The sequence below is a fragment of the Pelophylax lessonae genome (genome assembly GCF_965119305.1).
Source record: "Pelophylax lessonae genome assembly, chromosome: 6".
Taxonomy (NCBI): domain Eukaryota; kingdom Metazoa; phylum Chordata; class Amphibia; order Anura; family Ranidae; genus Pelophylax; species Pelophylax lessonae.
Genome location: NC_138773.1, coordinates 244,633,410 through 244,661,173, shown reverse-complemented (window position 1 = coordinate 244,661,173; position 27,764 = coordinate 244,633,410). Strand labels below are relative to the sequence as shown.

Below are 27,764 nucleotides of genomic sequence, written 5' to 3'. Positions count from 1 at the left end.
TGGAACAAATATGGCAAAAATTAACCTTACAGGGGTTATAACTCTCCATTACTCTATCCAAAATAAAAAAATGACTTTAGTATTTGTTTTGTTACATGTAGCTTTGTTCCCTAATTGTAATTTTTTTTTTTTACACACATATCCATATTGCCATATGTGTTTCATAGTGGAATAGTATGCTGCTTTTTTTGTTTAGTGCTTGTTTTTTGAGTAGCACACTTTAGCACTATGTGGAAGGGAGAACTCTTGCCAGAAAGAATTTTAGTTGCTTATCAGTAGTCCAATAAAACATTTTTTGGCTGATCATAATACACTATTCCATTTGTGCACAGTATTTTGTCTCATGAGTACAGTATTGGTTTTGTAAATATTAAACATCTGTTATGTTTTCTTGTAAGGAGTTAACCACCTTGCCTTGGTCTCGAAGTCTCAAGCAGTTTGGGAATCAGCTGAGGAAATTGAGATTTGGAGTAATGAAACGGGAGCAGTGAATCAGTCCGTTAAGTCTCTCTGCTATGAAACTCCTTGGCATGTCCAGGCTAGCAAGTCAGCCAATCAAAACACTTCTAATTGTGTTCTTTCTGGCTGCACGGTTTCATAATTTTAATGAGATATGGGTTTCTGGAGCCATTGAGTTCTCGACTGTGCGTTCTGCTTTCTTGCTATTGATATTTTGCAAGAGCCCGTGCGGTAGTTAATCATCTCAGGAAAATTTCTCACAGCACTACACACGGCAAAACAGAAATTTATGCTTGAGGAATAAAATGCCCACCTCCGAAATCATCATCGGGCTTTTGGAGCCCCCACCAAAACCTCATTAATGGTGCTTTTAGACACTGTATGATTATCTGGACAGGCTGAACAATGGTTGTTCTATATGTGTGGACAAACCATTCTAACACAGGGCCCTAACCAATCTCTAATGGGAATGGGGGGTCTTTTGGCCATATTGGATTCTCCCAGCTGCTGTGGTTAGCTGCTCAATATGTAGATGTGCACTTATCCTATTCAGTCAACCTTAAAAAGTTTAGGGAACACAGTCTGCCTACTGACTGCCTCTAGTTTTCATTCTGGCAATTTCAATGTGCAACGGAATACCCAGCTAGTTAAATCCCTTTAGTTGTCAGTATCCTGATCCTCCAAATGACTTAAATTTGATTAAATAATGTGTTTTCTTATGTTCCTTAAAGCGGAGCTCCACTCAAATGGGGAAGCTCCTCTTGTTTGCCACCACATTTGGCACTTTTTTTGCAGGGGGGGGGGGGGGGTACGTGATTTTGACAGGTACCCACTTCCACTTCTGGCTCAGATCGCCATGGTGTAAATAGCATTATTGGAAAAGTTGCTTTTTAAAGTTTCCCTGTGGTGTTGGGCTTTAAGCTTGTGCATAGACTTAGCACAGTTGTAATGTTTCCTTATTAGTATTAGTTCACCGATTGACCTGCTGCATTAAGTTTTTTTTTTTTTTTTTCTAAAGGGTATTCCTTCAGTACCCCCCCCCCCCCCCAAAAAAAAACATAAAATAAAAGCCAGCAGCTACAAATACTGTAGTTGCCGACTTTTAATAAAAGGACACTCAACTGTCCAGGGATCCAGCATGGTCCTCACCTGGGCTGGTTCCTCGGGTAACTGGTGCCGGCATGTTTGCTTTGGGAAGTTGGCTGTGACTCCTTGCGGGTTCCAACTGCGCATATGCACTTTATGAATGTTCCTGTGACATGTCCCAAATGGCTGTGGGCAAAAGGGAGGGGGGCTGAACTTCTGCTTTGATTGCTTAGCTGATCCAAGTGAAAATGGGAGCGGTGCCTTTCAAAAATAGGTATCCGCTCCCCCCTCCCCAAATTTTTTTTTTACAAAATTGGGGAGTGGAAAAGCGTAACTTCTTGTTTTGGGTGAAGTTCTGCTTTAAAGTGGAATTTCAGTCAAATTCTAACTAAGGCTAAACCTACTCCTACCCCCCTTCTAAGACTATTTGCAGCTGTTGCCGGCAATCTCTCCTCCACATTGAAGCCGCCGCTGGAGAGATCATGTGACTAAACCACAGTGGCTACAGAATAGGTAAGCACTTTTTTGTTTTCACAGGGTAGATAGGATAGTCTAAAGCCTCGTACACACGCGTCGAAAATTGGCAGGGAATTTTCGTCCGACGACCGATCTGCCGATTTTCGGCTTGTTAGTATGATGTTTCCGACAACCGACTCCGACTTTTCGGCTGAAAAAAATTTGGTGTTTAGACTATAAAATTTTTGTCCGCCGTCAAAACACGGCTGATTTTCGTCCAGTCAGTACAGATTTCCACAGGGAAAAATCTAATGAGCAAGTCTGGGCATGCTCAGAGAAGAAAGAACACAAAGAAAGCAAACCAACACATGACATCTCTTCTGAAGTAGAATTTTGTTGGCCGAGAAAATTCGTGTGCAGTCTAGGCACATTCCAACCAACAAAACACCACTCTGGACAAAAGACGAACGTACGGTCGGCCGATAATCGTTGCGTGTGTACTAGGCTTTAGAATGGGGCTGGGAATAGGTTTAGCCTTAGTTAGATTTTGACTGGACTTCAATTTTAACCAATGTTTTTTAGTAGAATAGTAAACAGATATATAACCCCTGTCTCTTTTTTTTTTTTTTTTTTTTTTTATGCCCCTGAGAGATTCCTCTTCCTGTTTTGGTGGCAACATTATCACTGTGGCAAGAAATGAGGCAAAATCTTAAAGAGAAAATCTGGCCTCCTCCCCATTTTATTTATTTTTTTGCTCCGTTTACCTGATTGTGGTATCTGCACAATTCAGATACTCACCCATCCAATGGATCCAGCGTTGACCCGCTGAGATCATCTCATGCTCTGCCACAGCTCCGTCCCACGCGTTCTTCCATGTTCTCTCTGACGTCATCAAATGGCTCTCCGGCTCATCTGGGTTCAACAGACGGGCCTCTCGATGACGTCCTGATAGGCCTGTCCCCTCCTCCTGTTCTTCATTGAAAGGCTATACCCCCTGGGATATGTGACATATATATCCCGGGAGGCACAGCGGGCAGTATGTGTGTCATTCGCCTAAGGCGATTGACATGCATGGGGAGACGGGCCGACTTTAAAAAAAAAAAAAAAAAAAAAAAGCTCTATTCTGGCAGAGGAAGGGAGGACGGGTGGAGAGGTGGGACCTTCCTCGGGAGGGTCAAGGTCGGCTTTAGGTGACAATAAAGCACTAGTTTCTATTGCCGCTGTGTCTCTGTAAGAGATTTCCTCCGCTTCCTGTTTTGGGAACGACATTGTCAGCTAGACAGGAAGTAAGGAAAAATCTCCTAAACTTGGCAGCAAACAGAGAAATAAAAAAAAAAATACCTGTCAGTTTTTTTTCGACAGTTTGCGGCAGCTGGCACCTTCATACTCCAGGCTTAGTACATTGAAGATAGCACAGCTGCTGTCCTGTTTTCACTTTAATTTAAATAATAAAAAAAAAGAAATCTCATTATTTAACATCTGTCTGCTGGAAGCTACCGTACTCTGATCTACAAGCTGCAAGCTCATTCCATCTTCCTCCCAGTGATGCTGAACTGGATCTACGGTGCCTTGGAAGTAGCATGCAGCTTGTGAGTCAGACAATGGCTGCCTCCATCTGAAAGGTATTGTGACGACCGTTCCCTTTAAATCCTCTACTACACCTAACCTTTCCTGAACGCCGTGAGCAAGCTGCCCATAGTAACCCATTAGATTTCAGCTGTTGTCTTTCTGCGCTGCAAGTTGGAAAATAGAAATGACACAGGATTAACATGTGTACCTTCTGTCTTATTTATATGGTTACTTCTTTTCTGATGTTTATTTTATAAGCAGCCCAATTCTTTTTCTGATTAATTAGAAAAACATCAAGATGTAATAGATTCTGCTGTAAAATTGCTGTAGATTTTCTTTTCCCCCTCCCGGTTGGCAGGCTCACACTTAATCATCAATATATCTAACAAACATCCTTACTTTGAAACTTCTATTAAAATTGCTTAAGACTAATTTTCTTTGTCTTGTGAATCAATTTAATAAGACCAAAAAGGCAGTACAGGCTGCAAGTTATTAGAAAACGTCTCCTATTTACTCGGGTGAAGTATATAATGAATTTTCTATCTGTTAAATATCCAGGAACATGTATATTACTATCAATATGATGAATTGTCTCCATCTTGGAAAAACAAATATTATCCTTAGGGGTTTTTCATTCCTTACAAAGCAGCTTTGTATTTCTGTCTTGTGTTGAGAAACCTTGACAGATCTTCAAATAATCCGACCACAAAACATCTCTGAACTGTGTTCATTTTTACACCGAACCAGTGGGTCATCATTGCCATCTATTTGGATGATTTGACCCTTAGTATCCAAATCTTTTAGCCCATTGATTTTTGGTATCCCTTGTAAAATTGATCTGCCCTTTTCATGAAGGTGGGTGGAATGGGCTGATGTTCAGGCAGCATATAATTACCAACTTAGGTATTACTTCCATTATTGATCATGACTAATGGAAGAGACATTTTATAACTGTGCTTCTCGGCTTTATTCATGCATGCCTTACAGAGCACCAGTCTGTGTTACCTGACTATGGAAGTGTGTGGCAGAGCTGTATTCTCTGGGGATTCCTGGGTCTCTCTTTGCTACTGTCAGCCAGTGCTGTATTTTGGCCTAGGCCAACAAGGCCCAGGCCTAGGGCGGCACTTTGCAGGGGGGCAGCAAAAAAGCTGCCCCCCTCCACCTGAGACTCTATTGGCCTCTCTCTCCCTCCCCCATCTCTCTCTCCCACCCCCTTTCACCCCCCCCCTCTCGTGAAATATCAGGGGTTCATGCTGGGACTTGTTGTCCTTCAATTTTAGAGGGAGTCACATCTGTTAAAAAAGGAGTGGGGCAAATTTACATAGAAGGGGGGGGCGCCCAATTTTAGTCTTGCCTAGGGCAGCATAAAACCTAAATACACCACTGCTGTCAGCCCAGGAGAGCATGGCGGGTAGTCCTCGTGTAATATGCAAATGTGACTGACTGACAAAATTTGCATGCATATTGGTGGGAGGGTTGTAATCTTGTTGGCCGTAAATGTAAACGTATTTAACTTAAGTGCCGGTTCACACTCTTGCGGCTGCGGCGATCGCATGTAATTTCGGAGCGCACTGCTCCTTCATTACATGCGATCGGCTGTGCGGTGCGAATTTAGCCATACCTTTGTATGGCTAAATTCGCATTGCACCCGCGCCAAAGTCGCACAGGACCCTTTTTTTCAGCCGCATCAGGATCAGATCGCACAGTGGTTCACACTTGTGCGATCCGATGCTAACTGTAAAGATCGCACTGCGATATGCGATCAAACTGGGGGTGTCGTTAACATTTCATTGACACCCCCTGCGTATTGCATATGGCAGTGTGAACTGCCAAGGGTGCGTTTGCGATGCGGGAACAGGCTGCGAATTCGCAGCCTTCCCGCATCGCATAAGTGGGACCCGACACTTAGAGACGGTTCACACTGATGCGGCTGCGGCGATCGCATGTAATGTCGGAGCGCACTGCTCCTTCATTACATGCGATCGGCTGTGCGGTGCGAGTTTAGCCATACACTTTGTATGGCTAAATTCGCACCGCACCCGCAGCAAAGACGCACAGGACCCTTTTTTGCAGCCGCATCCGGATTGGATCGCACAGCGGTTCACACTTGTGCGATCCGATCCTGTGCGAACTGCAAGATCGCACTGCGATATGCGATCAAACTGGGGGTGTCGTTAACATTTCATTGACACCCCCTGCGTATTGCATATGGCAGTGTGAACTGCCAAGGGTGCGTTTGCGATGCGGGAACAGGCTGCGAATTCGCAGCCTTCCCGCATCGCATAAGTGGGACCCGACACTTAGAGACGGTTCACACTGATGCGGCTGCGGCGATCGCATGTAATGTCGGAGCGCACTGCTCCTTCATTACATGCGATCGGCTGTGCGGTGCGAGTTTAGCCATACACTTTGTATGGCTAAATTCGCACCGCACCCGCAGCAAAGACGCACAGGACCCTTTTTTGCAGCCGCATCCGGATTGGATCGCACAGCGGTTCACACTTGTGCGATCCGATCCTGTGCGAACTGCAAGATCGCACTGCGATATGCGATCAAACTGGGGGTGTCGTTAAGATTACATTGACACCCCCAGCGTATTGCATATGGCAGTGTGAACTGCCAGGGGTGCGTTTGTGATGCGGGAACAGGCTGCGAATTCGCAGCCTTCCCGCATCGCATAAGTGTGAACCGGCACTTAGGGCCCATTCACACCAACTATGATGGGCAATGCATGGACTATACAAAATGTTTTATATCCTATGGTTTGGTTCATGCACTGAAATAGGACAGATTGCATTTTTATTCATCGCAATTTACTGCAACATATGGTAAAACTATTGAAGTCCAAAAAAAAAAAAAAATGGACTGCAATGACTGCTAAAACACATTGCGGTACAGCACAATTTAAAAATGCATGCTGCCACTTTCACATTAAACACTTGACAACGCATGAAAATACAAAAGAAAGGAGGCGCAGCACCTAGTACATTACCCTTGGACACCTAAAAATGTATTGAATGCCAAAAACATACTCACAAACATGCAGTGTAAATCGCATAAAACAAATTCACCTCATGTGGAAAAGGACATGTCCCTATGGTAGGACCGTTTCGGGAGGCATGTTCTCTTCCTCAGAGCTCAGGCCTCCCAAAATGTATCAGAGGTCCTAACATAGGAACATGTCCTTTACTACATGAGGTGGATTTTTTTTAATGCGATTTTACTCTTCATGTCTGTGAGAATGTTTTTAGCATTCAATACATTTTTAGAAGGTGTTCAATGGTAATGCACTAGGTTGGTGGCTCTCAACTCCTGTCCTCAGGACCTACTAACAGGCCAGGTTTGCAAGATAACTGGAATACATCACAGGTGATATCATTTGCTGTTCAATGATTGCAGTATTCTAGTCTGCATCTCCCCAAGGTAATACCTTAAAACCTGGCCTGTTAGTGGTACTGAGAACAGGAGTTGAGAACCACCACACTAGGTTCTTGCGCCTCCTTTCTGTTGTATTTTCAGTCTTTGGAGTTTCCCCATCTGAAGAGAGCAGCGTGCCTACTATTCCCGATAGAGTGAGCTCTTGGGATATTTAGCTGTTTGGAGACTTGACAGCGCCTGTACTATGGTGTGAATAAACCTTACGTTTCTATAAACCGGCAATCTACTGATTAGTAGAGAGCTGGCAAGGGTTTCAAAGAATTTAACACTACACTGCTGCAAACAAGGGCTTGCCAAGAGGAAGGTAGAGGGCTTTCTTCAATGATGTACATGCCTAGGTATTACAGCAGTGCATGGAGACTGTACAGCAGCCGTCACTAAATGGCGGCCCGCGGTCCAGGAGCGGCCCGCACGAGGCTTCCGCCCGGACCCGTCAGGCCGCCACCGTAAGTAATCATTGGTTTGCTGGGACCGCGGGTGTCCCAGCAACCGGTGACATTCCGTGTGTGCGCCCCGCCCCCTGCTTCTTTCTTCGGCTCCCTCCCAGCCAGCCGCGAGTTGGGGCGTGACGTCACGTGCGTGCCCCGCCCCCCTGCTCCTAACTGCGGCTCCTGACTCTCACACTCAGCCTAGCCGCGGGACATCACATGCACGCCCTGCCCCCCTGATGTTCGCTGCTCCTGGCTCCCACATTTTTCGCTCCCAAAGGTATGTGGGGCACAGTTTTATAAAATGCAGACTGATGGGCATATTTTGTTAAGGAGCACACATTTGTGTCCATTAGAGTGCCCCATAAAATAAAATATGCCTATTAGAGTGCCCCCTAAGATAAAATGTACCCATCAGCTTGCGCCTTATTTTATGTTAAGGGTCACGCTGATGGGCACATTTTATGTTAAGGGGCACTCTAATGGGCATATTTTATGTTAAAGGGCACTCTAATGGGCATATTTTATGTTAAAGGGCACTCTAATGGGCATATTTTATGTTAAGGGACACTCTAATGGGCATATTTAATGTTAAGAGCAACACTGATAGACACGTTTTGTTTTGCCCATCAGCGTGCCCCTTAACATAAAATGGTCCCATTAGAATGCCCCCTAACATAAAATGTGCCCATCAAAGTGCCCCCTAACATAAAATTTGCCCATCAAAGTGCCCCCTAACATAAAATGTGCCCATCAGAATGCCCCCTAACATAAAATGTGCCCATCAAAGTGCCCCCTAACATAAAATGTGGCCATCAGAGTGCCCCCTAACATAAAATGTGACAATCAGCGTTCCCCTTATTTTATGTTAAGGGTCACGCTGATGGGCATATTTTATGTTAAGGGGCACGCTGATGGGCAAATTTTATGCTAAGGGTCACGCCGATGGGCACATTTTATGCTGGGGGCATGCTGATGGGCAAATTTTATGCTAAGGGTCACGCCGATGGGCACATTTTATGCTAGGGGGCACGCTGATGGGCAAATTTTATGCTAAGGGTCACGCCGATGGGCAAATTTTATGCTAGGGGGCACTCTGATGGGCACATTTTATGTTAAGGGGCACTCTAATGGGCATATTTTATGTTAAGAGCAACACTAATGGACACGTTTTGTTTTGCCCATCAGTGTGCCCCCTTACAAAATGTGCCCATCAGTGTGCACCCTAACATAAAATGTGCCCATCAGCGTGCCCCCTAACATAAAATGTGCCCATCAGAGTGCCCCCTAACATAAAATGTGCCCATCAGCGTGCCCCTTATTTTATGTTAAGGGTCACGCTGATGGGCAAATTTTATGCTAAGGGTCATGCTGATGGACACATTTTATGTTAAGGGGCACTCAAATGGGCATATTTTATGTTAAGAGCAACGCTGATGGACACGTTTTGTTTTGCCCATCTTTCTGAGTCATAGCACAGACTTCAGATTCGGACCTCGGCCCAAAGAAAATTTTAGCGACCGGACCTCCTTGAATTCTAATTAATTACCCCTGCTGTACAGAGTACTTGTATAGCTATTTTACTCAGGAAGTAATATACAGGACTGAAGAACCATCATGGCTACTTCTATATTCATTATTGTATTCTAAGATTGCTTTATAAAGCCAAAGACCAGTACTAATATTGTAGGAACAAATGATGGCGCTGCTGTAGCCAGACCAGAAATACAGCAGGGTGGATGTAGGGATGAAAGGGGAATAAACAGTTCAAAAGATCAAAATTCAGAGGGAAGAGGCAGCTCCCCTATATAGGTCCTGAGTTAACCTACTATATGAAAACAGAAAAAAAGCAGAGGGCGCCACTATCTGAGTGTAGAGAGCTGGAAACAGCTATTTGGTAACAATTAATAAATCTTGCACTCCCGCTCCCATATAATGGAGGAAATATCAGTGTGTCATCTGTAGAGGTCTTGACATCCCTAGCAGAAATCGTCAGGCAAGTCCTGGTGTTGTGCAGAGATCGAAGGGGCGGAGCGCCAAAAGGCATAACAGAGTGACATCATCACCTCATCCCAGCTGAGATTGCAGAGCCAGCCGAGGACACAGAGAACCCTCTGGTCTACCGTGTTGCATGCGGTTCAGCTTCCCCAGCCACAGCGCTCCTATCTGTATCTGCTCAGCAGCTTTCTGGCCTAAACTCTGTATATGAGAAGAGTACCAACCAAGCAAGCCAAGGACACCCAGATGCCAATGCACACCATGCCACCGTCTTCTCCACTCTCCAGCGCTTCCCTCAGATGACAAGCTGATATTTCTTCCATTACTAAGCAGCTGTTTCAAACACTCTACACTCAGATAGAGGCACCCTTTGCATTTTTCTGTTACCAGTACTAATGCTGTTTGATCTTTTTCTTCTGCATTTCTTTTCCAAAATCTTTTTTTAATGAAAGAGGTTTAGACAAAATACAAAAATACAGAAATGTAGAAACAAAATATCAATCAGTGGTGCACAACCAAATAATGTCAAAATCCAGCATGCCCATAGGAAAAATTAACTATTTAGGAACATCAATACATGACAGAATAGGCCCAAATAAGTAGAGAATTTGTCATCCATAAGTGAGAACAAACAAGTAAAAGTGCCCAAGTACATAAATACAAAAAACAGTATGGTATCAAGGTGTCACAATATCATGTCTTAGTTCTGCTCCATACATGCTACTCCAAATGTATGATAACGCAGTGTACTTTAGGAGCATGTAACGTTTTAAATACCAAATAGTGAAGTATTAGCTCACATAAATGACCTAGACTGAGACAGGCCCTGGGGCCCGCACCTAAGCAAATATACAAAAGATAAGAGAGAAACCAGAAATAAAGATAAGGGGGGGGGGGGGAGAGGAGGGAAAGCAAAGAAAGAGAACGGTAAAAAGAAGCAGATCCCTCCCTGACCCCAAGAACATCACCAGTCACTCAGGGGATAGAAGATATCTGATCCATGGGTTCAAAACTTTCTCGAAGTGAGATTCTTTGTCCCGGAAAGATACTCGCCAGTCTTCTGTCCGTGAAGCATTATCCAAGATATTTTGTGCTTGACCAGTGCAATATTACCTGGGGGGATTTCCATACTCACACTATGGTAGTTTTTTGCAGCCGAAAAGTTAAATACGAGAGTCATAAAATGTCTGGGGACCTTGTCCATCAGATCGGAAAATAGTGTTGTCTTGACATTTCTGGGTATAATTCAACCCAGTTACTGAATAAAGTATCATTGGACCTCCTGCCAGCACCCTCGGAAACAAAGGGGTGAGACATGGGGATAGATTTTGGCTAGCCTCCCCGGAACAAGATACTAACAGGAAAACACTTTATGATTCGCCTCCACCAATGAAGAATTAGGAATTCCCTTATGCACTGCAGTTGACCATCGGGTCCATTCATCCTCCCCAATAACCTCTCCCAAATCTGATTCCTATGCTGTTCATACTTCTTTAGTGTCACCTACAACTCTACCTCCTCAGCTTCTCTTCCTCTTTCCGTAGGCATTCCCTAAGGTTCTATATCTCAATACTGATGCCACCCAAATCTATCTACCCTTCAGCTCATCCATTCAGTCTCTTCCCTCTCATTGTTATCTAACCTGACATTTCTATTAAGATTAGTAGCACAACTATCAGTCTCTCCCCTAAGGTGAAATACTAGACTTTGACCTCAACTTTTAGCCCCACATCCAATCAATGTCCAAATATTGCTGATTTCACCTCTATAACTTTCCTAGCATGTGCCTCTTCTTAACCAATGACCCCACCAAGCTACTAATTTGCTCCCTTGTTATCTCTCGGCTGGACTATTACAATTTCTGCCTTGTTAGCCTACCTCTAAACAGACTACTCATGTTGATTTGATGAATTGACTTGGGTACAATCAGCCTGGTCGTAGATTAATCAAATCAGCCGTTCAGCAGGGACTGGCTGAGATTTAAATCCTCTATGGACAGTTTAAAGGGTTAGTTCACCTTTACTAAAAAGACTGCCTATGCAAGTAAGCTGTGCCTGTAGACAAATACAAACTCTGCAGTTCTGACTAAAGTTGGATAATGCCATTTCTATAGGTGTTACATTCCTCCTGAAATCTAGCTGAAAAACTCCTAGAAATGGCATCATTGTCATCTAGCCCTGTTGCTAGGATGTTGCTAAGACACTCCAAGCCATTACTGCTCACCCTCATCATCACAGGAGCGAGCTCTCAACCCCCCTACATGGTGGTCCACTGTCTCTTCTGTCGTGCATCGCTTGCCTAGACAAGGGAGAGAGAGCACATGGGAGGGTATTTAAATCCTCCGGGAGTGTCTTGTCAATGAGGAACGACTGATCTACTGATGATGCAGGTAGAATAAATCTATAACTTAACCTGGCCATACATTATACAATTTTTTTTTATTCAATTTTCCTTTAAATTTACCCTCAACTATGTAGTGCAAGGCCCTGCCTGATTGCATACAATTTGAGTCTGGGTTTACATATATGTGGGTTTCTCCACATCCAATTCACATGACATGGAAGTGACCGGCTCTCAGTGGAGCTGGTTCACACAGCTCTGGGGTAGCCACGGTCTGCATTTAGAAAGGGTCCTGTGCATCTTTGGTCAAAAATTCTGACCTGATTTGCACCTAAATCGGTGAACAGGGACGCACCGAACCCCCTGCTGTGAACCGCTGCCGCAGCAAATGTGAACCCAGCTTTAAAGTGTTTAGGTTTGACCTCCTATTATATGGATTTGGTAAATCTAAAAGAAAATTGTATAATGTATGGCCAGTCTAATATGCAGTGTTCTAACACAACAAAATGATCAGTTATGAAGATTATAAAGTTTGTGAGAAATGTCATCTGTAAAACAGTTTTAGACCCGGTCCACACTAGCGCGACTTGTCAGCCTGACAAGTCACGCTCCCTCGCGGTCCATTGATCACTACAGGACCCGTTCTAATAGGAGCGACACAAGTCGTTCCGACTTAGAAAAAGGGTCCTGTACTACTTCGGGGCGACCTCGGAGCGACTTGCATAGACTTCCATTTTGTGAAGTCCATGCAAGTCGCTCCAAAGTCGTGGTGCATGGCAATGCACAAGTCGCCCCCGAAGTAGTACAGAGTCGTGTCTCCTTAGTGTGAACCGACTCTTATACTGTCAAATGCGTTGGTAAAAACAGTTACACTAAACTGCAAGAAGTATTGAAAATTGCTCATGAGATGTGCTTCACATAGGCCACCTTCAGCAGTGCTAGGAAATACTGTGATCATGCTATTTGTCAGTGGGTCCGTTCATACTGTCATCGATGTGGATCAATATTTAGTGTAACCTCCTGTAGTCATATTGGTGGAGTAGCTGTGACCATGGCAGATACCTCTAGCACTTGTCCACTGCAGGAAAAGGATTTTAAGCTAGGGTCACACTTGTTGATTCTCTGAAAAGCAATCCACAATGGATTGCTTTTCAGAATGTGGCTAAGCAGCCGCTCTCAGACAATCAAGAGGCGATCCTGGATCTGCTGGGTGGCCTCATTGACTTGAACAGCATTTGAAGAGCCTCTTCCAGTTGTATGTATAACATTAGGTAGGTGGTTGGGGTGCAGTAAAACTGCCTGTTTTTACTGCTGCTTGTGTGAAAGAGGCCTGAAGTTATGTACTGTAGAATTCTTTTTGGCCCTCTTTGATATATAAAATTGTTCCTCATAGCCCCAGTCTGATTCAGACCCATCTTGTACAACTGGATTTAGGGGTTATTTTACATAGGGATTATAGAAACCCTCCCAGCTCACATGTGAAGTACTCTGTGAAATCTAGCTGCGGTGGATTATATAAAGCATCAATTTTAATAAATGATGGGGACTTTTGTATTTTAGCAGAGGTGCACTTTTTACTGGATTACATTGGAGGTTTACTGAATGCTTTTACTTGTCCCCTTATAATCTAATCCTCTTTGTTTCCATTCTTGCAATGCTTCTCTTTGCTGTGCCTCTGTTTATTATAAAATTTCAGTGGTCCCCATAGATGGTTTTTGGATACATAGACAGTTTTTTAGTTATGCCTCGTACACACGATCAGATAATTGTACAAAAAAAATCACTTTGGAATTGATCGCACGATAATCTGATCGTTAGTACACAGCTTCGACAGCCGATCATGACATTTCGTCCAACAAAATCCGAACGGACAAACCAAAAACTTTTGTCGTATGATAGCCTAAGCGAACGGCAATAGTTTAATCAGTACAGTATGCGTCTGCTAAAAATCAATAGACAAAGACCACGCATGATCAGAAACCCGAAAATAACCCTGAAAAAGCCTGGCTGCCATTGTTTTTGTTTTGCACTATCCGATATATAGCTACGCAACCAGGAAGCTTTTCCAGAATCGTACGAAAAGAATCATATGTTTAGGACGCATTGTTGAATTCAATACTAGTATCATGCAAATAAATGCGAACGATAAGTCATGCGATTATCTGATAATGTGTGCGAGGCTAAAGCCTCGTACACACGCAACAAATTTCCGCCGAATGGTCGTCCGTCTTTTGTCCAGAGTTGTGTTTTGTTGGTTGGAATGTGCCTAGACTGCACAAGAATTTTCCCGCACGAAAAAATTCTACTTCAGAAGTGATGTCATGTGTTGGTTTGCTTTCTTTGTGTTCTTTCTTCTCTGAGCATGCCCAGTCTTGCTCATAAGATTTTTCCCTGTTGAAATCTGTACTGACTGCACGAAAATCGGACGTGTTTTGACGGTGGCCAAAAATTTTATAGCCTGCACACCAGGATTTTTTCGGCCGAAAAGTCGGAGTCGGTTGTCGGAAGCATCATACTAACAAGCCGAAAATCGGCAGATCGGCCTTCGGCCGAATTTCAACGCGTGTGTACGAAAGTGCAAAATCTGGTGCAATTCTGCATAGAAAGCCATCAGCTTTCAGGTTTTATTGCCAAAGCTTAATTGAACAGTCTGAAGTTAGAAGCTGATTGGCTACCATGCACAGCTGCACCAGATTCTGAGTGCTCCAGTTTTAGTAAATCTCCTCCCATAGTATCAGCAGATATAATGGTTGCTGGAAACATCAAGAATTGTCTAGCACAGTGCAGATCAGGAAAGAAATAGTGAATACTGGAGGGGTGGATTTATTAAAGGCAGAGATGGACTGTGAAGTTGCACTCATAGAGCTTAGTGAATGTGGCGAAGCTTTACTTTGTAAAGAATACCCAATCAGGTGCAAGGGAAAAAAACAAAAAAGAGACAGCATTTTTGCTTGCACATGATTGGATGATGGATATCAGTAGAGGTTTACCATAATCAATTAGCCCTGGAGAAGGAATGCAACTGCATTTGCAAACTGCAGTCTATTTGCCTTTAGTAAATCAACCACAGTGAATCAGTACTCTGCAAGCAACCCCCCCCCCCCCTCCCTTTTACACTTCTCTGCCAGCAAGTTACTCCCCACTACTACCTTGGCTGCACATACCTCCATCCTCACTCTCAACAATCTGCCCCGTGCTTTAAACGTCCACCCACACACTTACACCTGTATGCCGACTCATCCTGACCACTGTGTCTTACCCCCTTCACTGTTACCACACCTGCCACCCCCTTAGCCAACTAGTTTAAAATCTAGAAGAATGAGACCTGCACATATAGTAATCCATCAACATTTCTTTTTTTTTTTTGTTAAAAATGTTAGGCTAAGAACCCTTTTGGTTCCTCTTTTTTTAAATGCATACTTTCATAATTCAATGCACCAAATTCAGGAATATTCAGTATATATAATGTGTTATTTACCTGCCTGCCTGTCTGCCTAGGGGAGCCTTGTAGCCCAAGAATAAACTAGAGTTTGACTTCATTATAGCGTGAATGATAAGTTTATGTGGAGTTATTATAACATTAATCAAGTTGATGGATTGGAAATATGACAGAGCTGTAGCAATGTGTAATTTCCATGCCTACTGTTCTGCAAATGTTGTTCACCTTTCAGATCACAATTCAAGAGTGAAGCTGCCAGTTTTAGGAGCGCTGTGTAACCCTTGTTGTGCCCATCTGAAGTACAGCTTTATTAATAGATTATCATAATCCCAAAGCATGTGTGTGCCCAGGAACATACCCGGCTGTAATTGGTTATGGGATGGACATTTAATGACGATTGGATAAGTAGGACCAATTGAAATGGCTTCTTTTTTTTTTTTTTTATAATTAAAGCAATCATTATTTTAAAATCACAGTTGTATTTTTTTCAAGCATGTATGTTAATGTTATGGCAGAGAAGGACCATACACCCAGAGTACAGGCCTTATCTAGAGGAAAGCAATATTAATTAGCCCAGGGCTTGACAAATTTCCCTGAAATCTAGGAGCCAGCTAAAAAAGTTAGGAGCCAGTTTTTTTGCGCATGCCGACTGGCCGGCTTCTGTTGGACCGACTGCCATACACACAGGCCCAATGGCGGCCAGTTTTTAATGAACTGGCTGATGTTGCCCGGCATTCGACCCGAACACTCTAATCACCATGACCACTTCAGTGATTTGAATTGGTCATGGTGCTAGGAGTCAGAAACACTGCACATGCTGAGATATTTTACAATTATGTGCTGAGAACTAGTTGCACCCCTAGCACATGTGAGTACTGCTGGCTGGTACTGCCGTGGATACTGCTGGAGGGTACTGCTGGTGGGTACTGCTGGTGGGTACTTCTTACGGGTACTTCCTGCGGGTACTGCTGGCTGGTACTGCTGTGGGTACTACTGGCGGGAAATGCTGCTGAAGATCATGGAGCGGCGCTGGAGGAAGCATACAGAGCCGATGCTTCCTATATCTCTCCTCTCACAGGCGGAGTGCATTTGATATCACTCGGCCTGTGACAGGACGTAGCCGGAACTACACAGGAAGCACCGGTCCCTCCATTCTGTCACAGCTAACAGACACTGTTCTGTTGCCTGACATCCCAAGTCTCCTGCGAAGTGCAGGAGTCTCCCACATGCGAGCGCAGCACTTGCGGGTGTCATGGAGCCGCAGCCCGCATGCAGGAGACTCCCGCACCTCGCAGGAGACTTGGGATGTCTGGCGACAAGACACCTTCTGCAGGGTAACCCAGGCGCCAGGCCGCTAATTCTAGTCGCCAATGCAACCTGGCGCCCGGGGTTTGTCGAGCCCTGGATTAGCCACAAAAGCCCAATTGGTCTGTATCCTGATTTTGCTTTAAAAGAAAAAAAAAACTGAAAAAAATCACTTGAGTTGTAACAAAGCAAAGCACCACCCCTGCACAATGGGTGAGCTCCTAAAAGTGAAGTATGGACTCACAAAAAAACAAACTTTTTGTACTCGCCTAGGTGAATGCAGCATCGATCCCCTGCCGGCTCTGCAGTGAGAAGTGAGCATTTAAACACCGCTGATCACTCAGTTCTCCCCTCCGCTCTGAGCAGAGAGACGGGACGGTCACCGGCTCTCTGCTCTCGCCCTCCAGAATTCACTGGAGCACTGGGGTGGGTGGGGGGGGGGCTGGCTCAGGTTTTCGGCAAATCGCTGAAAGGCTAAGCCAGGTTCCAGTCCAAGCATCTGGATTTGGGCAAGCATAAGAATTTGAGAACCAAATTGTACTGGGTCAGAGCAACTCCAAATTTGCAGCTCTTGAGGGATGTTCCTGGGCTGCCGTGGTCAGGACCTATCTAAAGTGGTTGAAGGAAAAAAAAACGATGAACTGGTGACAGGGTCGTGGGAGGCCAAGGCTCATTGACGCTGGTGGGGAGCGAAGGCTGACCTGTGTGGTCTGTTCTAATAGAAGAGATACTTTAGCTCAAATTGCTGAAACAGTTAATGCTTGTTCTAATAGAAAGATGTCAGAACATACGTATGGGGCTGTGTAGCTTCAGACCAGTCAGTGGGCCCATGCTGATTCGTATCCACCACCAAAAGCGCCTACCATGGTAAGCATCAAAACTGGACAACCGAGCAATTGAAGAAGGTGCCTGGTCTGATAAATCTTGTTTGCTTTTACATCATGAGGATGGCCGGTTGTGTGTGCAAAGCTTACCTGGGGAAGAGATGTTGTGACTGTTTGGTGTATGTGCATTTAATGTTTTTTTAGGTACTTTTTTTTACCTGTAAAAGCTTCCCTTGTGTAGACATCCAAAAAACGTGAAACTGCTGCCTGACACCACCACCTCGGGTGTGCTGTCAGCAGCTCTGGCAGACTCGGAAGTGAGCCTCAGGTATTCTCCTTCACTCCTGCCCCTGCAGATACATAACGTGTAAAACAAAAAGTTTGTGAATGGAGGAGCAGAGGAGCTGGGCCAGCACAGACACTACCTTTACAATCCCAGAAAAGGAGAGGGCTATGACATGGCAGGACGGAGGGGTTTTGCTAGAGAATTGACTCTTCTGAAGTAGTCAGATTTGTTAGCTCATACAAGTAAAACCTCTAGAGATTGCAGTGTATAAAAAGAAAAGATTATCAGATCGTGCATCTAGCTTGTTTAGTACCAGAAATTATTGTACAGCTCAACTTGTTTAGATATTCCTCTATTGAAACTCTATGCAGGGTAGCAAGTGAAATTCTGTGGTCACTGTATACTGAAGTCCATGTAAGTTACAACATTGCAACCACCAACATCCCCTAATCTCTCACCTATTGTATGCATTGCTAAGTGGGAGGAGCATGTTTGCCTGACTCCTCCTCCAAAACCAGTATTTGTATTACCACTTTCCAGCCAGACATCTAGGTAGATGCCAATTATTGAACATAAACTGAAGGTTCCCCAGATAAGAGAATATTTAAATTGGTGATGAACTTTTCAAAAACAAAATAGTCCAGGTCTGTTACATTGTATTTTTTAAATAGTTTGTCACATGTTAGTTTTTGGATTTTTTTTTTTTTTTTAAAACTTCATTTTTTTTTCTTTACAGCTGTGGAACCATGGCCTGAAAATGCTACTCTTTATCAGCCAATGAAAGGTGAGTATTCCTTATAACATTGATACAGCAATGTGCATTGCTCAGTGTCCCCTTGTGGCTAAAATGAGCATGTTGTTACAGGACATTTAGGTAATCTTGGGGCCCGAGTACATTTGTGCATTTCATTATTGCATGTTATGTCACATATTAGCATGCAGGTGATACACAGATCATTAAACAAATCCTCCAACATAAGTTGTACCTGTTTATCTGCAGTGTTCTCTTCTCTACATCCGTTCAAAGTGCAGAATTTATTTAGCTTGTCTGAGCTGTCAGAAAAAAAGGGCAGGGAGCTGGAGTTACACTCTGCAAAATTCAGGGAGGAGAGCTCTGAGCTAGTTGGAGGGAAGCGACAAACTCCCCTTCACACAGCACACTGTAACAGAGCTAAGGCTGTCTATCACAGGCTGTCTATTTTAGGATATGTGTCCTGTAGGAAGGTTCTCCTTTCTTTAGCTAGTGCAATAAAAAGGTTCAGTAATGTCAGCCAACACAGTGGTTAATTGTGAGGCTGAGCAATAGCTTGGGGATGGTGGCAGAGGGAGTTGGGTTTGGGAGAGATAACTGAGGTTAGAAAGAAGACTGATGTATGACTGAGCTGAGGAGGGAAGGTCTACAGTAGACCACACAAAGCATCATCTACTGTAGCCTATTGTTTTAGTTTCTCCTTTATTTTATCTACGCATTTACATGTATGACTTACCCTAGTCAATACTTATGTATATATTACAATTAGGGATGCACCGAATGTTCAGCGACCGAACATTATTCGGCCGAAAATAGAAAAAATAGCACTTTCGGTGTTCGGCCGAATAAGTCAAAAGGCCGAATAATTTTGTGCCGAACAATGTCAGCGGCGGTCACTAAATGGCGGCCCGCGCGATGCTTCCGCCCGGACCGCTCCCCTTCCTCATTGCGGCTCCCGACTCCCTGCTCACACGCCGCCGGTGTCCTGTCCGGCCGCGAGTAGGGGGTGTGACGTCACGCGCGCGTCCCGCCCCCTGCTCCTGACTGCGGCTCCTTCACACTAGGTCCAGCGAGCGTGACACTGTGCACGCCCCGCCCCCCTGTTCGCGGCTTTTGGCTCCGACCTGGCTGCAGTTCAGGTATGTGGAGCACATTTGGGGGAGAATACGGTAGCTGCACAAGCATTAGTGTGCAGACTGCCATATGTTGTTGCCATGCTCATTACATTAGAGTGCCCTATAAAGTGCCCCTTAAAAAAAAAAGAAGAAAAAAAATGTGCCCAACAGAGTGCTCCCTTGACATAAAATGTGGCCATCAGCGTGCCCCTTATTTTATGCTAAGGGACATGCTGATGAGCATATTTTATGTTAAGGGGCACTCTGATGAGCATATTTTATGTTAAGGGGCACTCTGATGGGCATATTTTATGTTAAGGGGCACGCTAATGGTCATATTATATGTTAAGAGCAACGCTGATTTAAATGTTTTGTTTTGCCCATCAGAGTGCCCCCTAACATAAAATGTGCCCATCAGCGTGCCCCCTAAAAATTGGCAAAATAAATGGAAAAAATGTGAAACACTGCGTTCGGTATTCGGCCTTTGGCCAAGCATTTCATTATTATTCGGCTTCGGGTTTGGCCAAGAATTTCATTTCGGTGCATCCCTAATTACAATATCTCCGTGTATATTGTGATTTTATCTTTCTTTCTTTATATTAACATATTGTATTTTCTTTCCCCTATATCCTTAAACTAATAAAATCAATTTAAAAAAAGAAACTGTGATAATTAGCCTTTATTTATTACAGGTACTTATATAGCACCACCAATTTATGCAGCGCTTCACATATACAGTAAATCCCGACGGTTTTCACAGCGCTTCACTTTTTCCACATTTTGTTATGTTACAGTCTTATTCCAAAATAAATTACATTCATTATTTTTCTCAATATTCTACAAACAATACCCCATTATGACGTGAAAGAAATTTGTTTGAAATCTTTGCAAAATTATTAAAAAAAAAAAAACGAAAAAAATCCCATGCCCATAAGTATTCACAGCCTTTGCCATGACACTCAAAGTTGACCTTAGGTGCATCCTGATTCCACTGATCATCTTTGAGATGTTTCTACAACTTGATTGGAGTCCCCCTGTGGTAAACTCAGTTGATTGGACATGATTTGGAAAGGCACACACCTTTCTATATTAGGTCCCACAGTTAACAGGGCTTTTCAAAGCTAAAACCAAGCCATGAAGTCCAAGAAATTGTCTGTAGACCTCCGAAACAGGATTTTATGGAGGCACAGATCTAGGGAAGGGTACAGAAAATTTCTGCAGCATTGAAGGTCCCAATGAGCACAGTGGCCTCTATCACCCGTAAATGGGAGAAGTTTGGAACCACCAGGACTCTTGCTAGGGTGGGCCGCCGAGCCAAACTAAGTGTTCTGGGAGAAGGACCTTAGTCAGGGAGATGACCAAGAACCCAATGGTCACTCTGACAGAACTCCAGCCTTTCTCTGTGGAGAGAGGAGAACCTTCCAGAAGAACAACCATTTCCGCAGCACTCCACCAATCAGCCTGTATGGTAGAGTGGCCAGATGGAAGCCACTCTTCAGTAAAAGGCACATGGCAGCCCACCTGGAGTTTGCCAAAAGGCACCTGAAGGACTCGTACACCATGAGAAACAAAATTTATCTGATCTCATGAAACAAAGATCAAACTATTTAGCCTGAATGGCAAGCATCATGTTTGGAGGAAACCAGGCACTGCTCATCACCACTTGGTCAATATAATCTCTACAGTGAAGCATGGCGGTGGCAGCAGCATGCTGTGGGGATGTTTTTTAGTGGCAGGAACTGGGAGACTAGTCAGGATTGAGGGAAAGATGAATGCAGTAATGTACAGAGACATCCTTGATGAAAACCTTCTCCAGAGCGCTCTGGACCTCAGACTGGGGCGAAGGTTCATCTTCCAACAGGACAATGACCACAAGCACACAGTCAAGATAACAAAGGAATAGCTACAGGACAATTCTGTGAATGTCCTTGGGTGACCCAGGCAGAGCCCAGACTTGAACCCGATTTGAATATCTCTGGAGAGATCTGAAAATGGCTGTGCACTGACGCTCCCCATCCAACCTGAAGGAGCTTGAGGTCCTGCAAAAAAGGTGTGCCAAGCTTGTAGCATCATACTCAAAAAGACCCGAGGCTGTGATTGGTGCCAAAGGTGGTTCAACAAAGTATTGGGCAAAGGCTGTGAATACTTATGCACATGGGATTTTTTTTTGTTTTTTATTTTTAATAAATTTGCAAAGATTTCAAACAAACTTCTTGCACATTGTCATTATGGGGTATTGTTTGTAGAATTTTGAGGAAGATTCAATGTAATCCATTTTGGAATAAAGCTGTAACATAACAAAATGTGAAAAAAGAGAAGTGCTGTGAATTCTTTCCAGATTCACTGTATATTGTACATTCACATCAGTCCTTGCCTTCAAGGAGCGTACAATCTACGGTCCCTAACTCGCATTCATACATACACATACTAGGGCCAATTTTGACAGGACCCAATTAACCTAACAGCATGTCTTTGGGTGGGGGAGGATACCAGAGTACCCGGAGGAAACCCACGCAGGCACATGGAGAACATGCAAACTCCTGGCAGGTAGTGTCGTGGTTGGTATTTAAACTGGTGACCCCACAGACTGTTTTTTAAAGCTTCGGGTGGGAAAATATTTGATCCACCAGACTAGGAATAGGACCGGGATTATTATAATATGGGGCAGCACAGTGGCTAAGTGGTTAGCAGTTCTGCCTGGCAGCACTAGGGTCGCTGATTCAAATCCCAACCACGGCACTACCTGCCCGGAGTTTACATGTTCTCCCTGTGCCTGCGTGGGTTTCCGCCAGGCACTCCGGTTTCCTCCTACACTCCAAAGACATGCTGGTAGGTTTAGAACCCGTTCACACTGGGGCGACCTGTCAGGCGACCTGGTCGCCTGACAGGTCGCCGTAGGTTGCCTGCCATAGAGAAGCTGTGGACCCGTTCTAATAGGAGCGACACAAGTCGCTCCGACTTAGAAAAAGGGTCCGGAGCTTCTTTGGGGCGACCTGGAGCGACCTGCATTGACTTCAATGTTATGAAGTCCGTGCCGGCCACTCCGAGGTCGCGGTGCGAGCAGCGCGCCGCGACCTGTGAGGTCACCCCGGCAAGTCGGATCGCCCCAGTGTGAACGGGGTCTTATTGGCTCCTGTCTAAATTGGCCCTAGTATGTGTATGAATGTGAGCCACGGACCTTAGATTGTAAGCTCCTTGAGGGCAGGGACTGATGTGAATTGCTGCGTAAATTGACTGCGCTATATAATAACCTGTAATAAATATAAGATGGGTAACAGTATTGCCTAATATTGAAGTAGTACAGTACGGTGCTGAAGCAATCCCTGTATTAAAGAGACACTTGCAACATGCTTAATTATCAATGCATACAATGACTTTGAGCACAGCCTTGTAAAATCCCTCCCAAACAGCCAGGATTGTGTTATTGACTTGGTAATGTGGCCGCCGATGGCTATATGAAATCATAGCGAGGCAGGTACAGTTGGCATGGTTACTGCAGTGGAAAAGCTGAGCCAGCAGATATTGGAAGTGTCATGGTTAATGGAAAGGGGTGGTGGGGGCTGCTGGAGAAGGAGCTGTTAAAATACACAGGCTGGAGTGGTCCTTGCTCCCTTCAGCAGCTCTTCATATATCATCAGATTACATTATTGCCCACATTTGGTGATCTGCAGCCTGCTCCAATTGTCAAAAGGCTGCAAAGTAATGAAGACTAATACATGGCAGCCTGTAGTCTTTTAGGCATGGAATTTTTATTGCAGTGATCTTGTCATTCCTCTTTTGTCTGATGGCTCGAGCTGCCTTTTGCAATATAAGCTGCAAGCTCCTATGGTGTGATACTGAATTTCAGATGGATTGTGAGCTGTAATATACATAGATTTTTTTTTTTTTTTTGTGTAACAAAAAAAAAAAGGACGGGAAAGCTCAAACAGGCTGAAAGCTACAAGAAAAATATTCTTATGCGCTGCATGTTTTGTTCGGCAATGCTTTTCTTCATGAGCAATAAACTATTACATATGTTTAGGTATATAATTTTATGTGAAGCACAAAAATTGCCCCCCCCCCCCCCTGCACATGGCATCCTGATTATTATATGGCAGTGCTGTGGACTGTAGATTGATCTGTCGGTTCATCCTTTTTGTTTATTGTGTGTTTTTTGTGTCTTCTCTGCACCTATTGGTAAACCTATTTTGAATACGCATTACCGTTTGTGCCGCAGAGATCCTCATTTGCATAATCATTCAGCTCGTTATCAGAGTGGCTCGTATACTAATCCTGCTAATGCGGATTATACATTTATTTCACTTGCCATTAAGAATAGATCCTATCTATATAAACACATCAAAAGGAACGGACGGGAAGGAATATTTTTATCATTAATTTACTGTAGCGTGTTTTACCTTTAAATCTAATTCTGGGTACAATAAATTAGATCTCTCCTTATAATTCTAGAATTCTTGCCCTTTCCTTTGGAGAGCTGAGAGGGAACTTGCTAGTTGAGTCTAGTGACATAAATGATTCAGGTTGGACAAATGCAGAACTGGACAAATCCCAGAAGTCAGATAGCCAATAAAAAATTACAGATGCCATTTTGGTTTGTGACTTTATCTATTGCTGTCTATTGCTTTGTCTGCACTGATTGGGGCTCATATCAGGAGTCAAGAGTTGTGACACAAGCATTGTTCAGCAGTCAATATTTGGACAGTGTCTATAAGAGGGGACCTTGGATGTTTCTCCATATTTATTTATTGCTCAGCACTCAGCACAGCCAATCCATAATTGCCCTATGTACAGTGCCTTGCAAAAGTATTCATACCCACCCCCTGACATTTTCCACATTTTGTCATGTTACAACCAGAAACCTAAATGTATTTGATTGGGATTTTATGTGATAGACCAACAGAAAGTGGCACAAAATTTTGAAGTTGAAGTAAAATGATATGGTTTTCAAATTTTTTTACAAATCAATATCTGAAAAGTGTGGCGTGCATTTCTATTCACCCCCCTTTACTCTGATACCTTTTAACTAAAATCTAGTGGAGTAAAATCTGTGTACAATAGTAACAGCGCCAAATCAAAAAAATAAATTACACAATAACCCCAATATTAAACGTGAAGAAGGCGCTGCGCCTTCTTCACGTTGTTATTAAAATCTAGTGGAACCAATTGCCTTCAGAAGTCACCTAATTAGTAAATATAAGTCCACCTGTGTGTAATTTAATCTCATTATAAATACAACTGTTCTGTGAAGCCCTCAGAGGTTTGTTATAGAACCTTAGTGAACAAACAGCATTATGAAGGCCAAGGTACACATCAGACAGGTCAAAAATAAAGTTGTGGAGAAGTTAAAAGCAGGGATAGGTTATAAAAAATATCCCAAGCTTTGTACATCTCGCAGAGCACTATTCAGTCCATCATCGGAAAATGGAAAGAGAATGGCACAACTGCAAACCTACCAAGACATGGCCGTCCACCTAAACTGACAGGCCGGGCAAGGAGAGCATTAATCAGAGAAGCAGCCAAGAGGCCCATGGTAACTCTGGAGGAGCTGCAGAGATCCACAGCTCAGGTGGGAGAATCTGTCCACAGGACAACTATTAGTCGCGCACTCCACAAATCTGGCCTTTATGGAAGAGTGGCAAGAAGAAAGCCATTGTTAGAAGAAAGCTATAAGAAGTTCTGTTTGCAGTTTGTGAGAAGCCATGTGGGGGATATAGCAAATATGTGGAAGAATGTGCTCTGGTCAGATTAGACCAAAATTAAATTTTTTAGCCTAAAAGTAAAGCGCTATGTGTGGCAGAAAACGAACACTGCACATCTCGCTGAACACACCATCCCCACCGTGAAACATGGTGGTGGCAGCATCATATTGTGGCGATGCCTTTCTTCAGCAGGTGCAGGGAAGCTGGTCAGAGTTGATGGTACGATGCATGGAGCCATATACAGGACAATCTTAGAAGAAAACCTGTTAAAATCTGCAAAAGACTTGAAACTGGGGTGGAGGTTCACCTTCCAGCAGGACAACGACCCTAAACATACAACCAGAGCTACAATGGAATGGTTTAGATCTCTAGATGTGCAAAGCTGGTAGCGACAAATCCAAAAAGACTTGCAACTATAATTGCAGCCAAAGGTGTTTCTACAAAGTATTGACTCGGGGGGAGGAGTACAAATGTATGCCACACTATTCAGATTTTTATTTTTTTTTTATTTAAAAACCATTTAGCATTTTCCTTCCACTTTATAATTATGTGCCACTTTTTGTTCTATTACTTAAGATCCCAATAAAATACATTTTCGTTTTTGGTTGCAACATGACAACATGTGGAAAATTTCAAGGGGTATGACTACTTTTTCAAGGCACTGTACTTGCAACCAATAATATTCCAATATAAGGAAAAAATGTGTTTACTTATAAACATATCTAATACCTAATTTATAAGTTGAAGGTGAGATGCCCTATGTACTCTAGTTCCCATCGGCATCATCCCATGTACATATACAGATTGATAAGGGCCAAAAGAAAAAAGGGACTTTGTATATGCCTCTGAAATCCACACTTAAACAGATTTATATAAAAGTAACAAATTGTATTATATCACATAATAAAAACATTTATTAAAATAATTATGTATACCACAAAGTACAGAGCATGAAGATATAGTAGGTATGTGGTTTAATTCCGTTGATCTGTGACCCAATAAATCGTTGGTCTACGCATTTTATGGGAAAGCCCGCTTCATCAGGACCATATATATATCCTCTAAATCAGTGGTCCTCAACTCCGGTCCTCAGGGCCCACTAACAGGCCAGATTTTAAGTATTACCTTGGGGAGATGCAGACTAGAGTACTGCAATCACTGAGCAGCAAATTATATCAATAAAGAGAAGGTGTATGGCGCTGCCAAAGTATACTGATGGTTCCGTATGTCCAACAACGATGCTAAATATGTATTCAATATGTATCTCCACTGTGGATTCTAAATTAATAAAGTGTCAAGTGCATCATATATGTGACAAGTAAAATTATGTGGTGAGTGCAATAATGTAGGGGATCCAATCCTGTGGGAAGTTTCTAATAGTGCTAAAACCGTGAGGAAATATATAAAATTATATAGAAATGGGTGAAAAAATAGGATGTGGGTAAAAATATAAAATGTGGGTGATGTCTGAACGATGAATAAGGAAATTAAATGAAAAACGTAAAATCAGTTGGATCCACTTAAATGAACTGTGAAAATCTGGAACCTTGTAACTATACAATAAAAGGCATCATATATGACATAAAACTGAGTAAAAGATAGATATACAAATCTTATGGCAGCAATAGTCCAAGTATTGGTAAGTCCGTAATAACTGAAACAAAAACCTAAAAAAGGGAGGGTGGTCCCACAATGGGAAAGAACCCTTCCTGAAATAGGGGAGCAGAAAAGTGACTTGAGTGCAGGTGCTCTAACGGCAAATATTTTGGAGGTGCTCAGATGTTAGTGACAATTCAGTGCTCCCCGCACCCCTTGGACCGCACTCACCAGAGCTGTTCACCCCTACAGGGGTATCAGGCCTTGGATATATAATCCTGGGGACCACAGATAAGAATGGATACATTCCGAAAACAAGCTGTCACCATCCAAAATGGAAGAACAATATCCCGAAAGGACAATTCATGAGGATGAGGAGAAACTGTGGCAAACTAGAAGACTATGACCAACAGACGTCTGTTTTAATGCAAAGATTTGAGGAGAAAGGGTACCAAAAGGACCTCTTAGAAAAAACCAGGGAAGAAGTTAGAAACATGAACAGGGAAACCCTACTGGAAACTAAAATAAAGGAGAATAAGGGACAATTTGAAGGTGCCTTTATTTCAGGCTACCACAGACAATATAAGGAGGTAGAAAGGATATTCAAGAGATACTGGCCAGTGTTGAAAAGTGACAAAATACTTGCCAAAGTACTCCCAGAAAGACCTAAATTTATCTACCGCAGAGCACCCACCCTGAGAAACCGATTGGTCAAAAACGTGATTGACCCTCCAAAAAATGTCAAAATTTTTCCCGATATGAAGGGGTTTATTAGGTGTAGAAAATGTACGGCCTGTAGGAATAATCCCACCCAGCCGAGAAAAATGCTGGATTTCAAATCAAAGGTGAATCACAAAAGATATAAGATTAACAACCTTATTACATGTAATAGTACACATGTTACATATGTTGTCGAATGCACCTGCAATTTGCAATATGTAGGACGTACTACCAGACCTCTTCATGTTAGGATTA

General features: G+C 43.3%; 1 protein-coding gene across 2 annotated transcripts in view; it reads left to right on the top strand.

Annotated features, from left to right (window-relative positions):
• MTX2 (metaxin 2) overlaps positions 1–27,764 on the top strand; it is a 130,396-nt gene that overhangs the window by 6,714 nt on the left and 95,918 nt on the right. For both annotated transcript variants that reach the window (XM_082262274.1, XM_082262275.1), the window contains exon 2: positions 18,365–18,412. In XM_082262274.1, the coding sequence (XP_082118400.1) occupies positions 18,365–18,412 (48 nt within the window). The remainder of the gene's footprint in view (positions 1–18,364; positions 18,413–27,764) is intronic.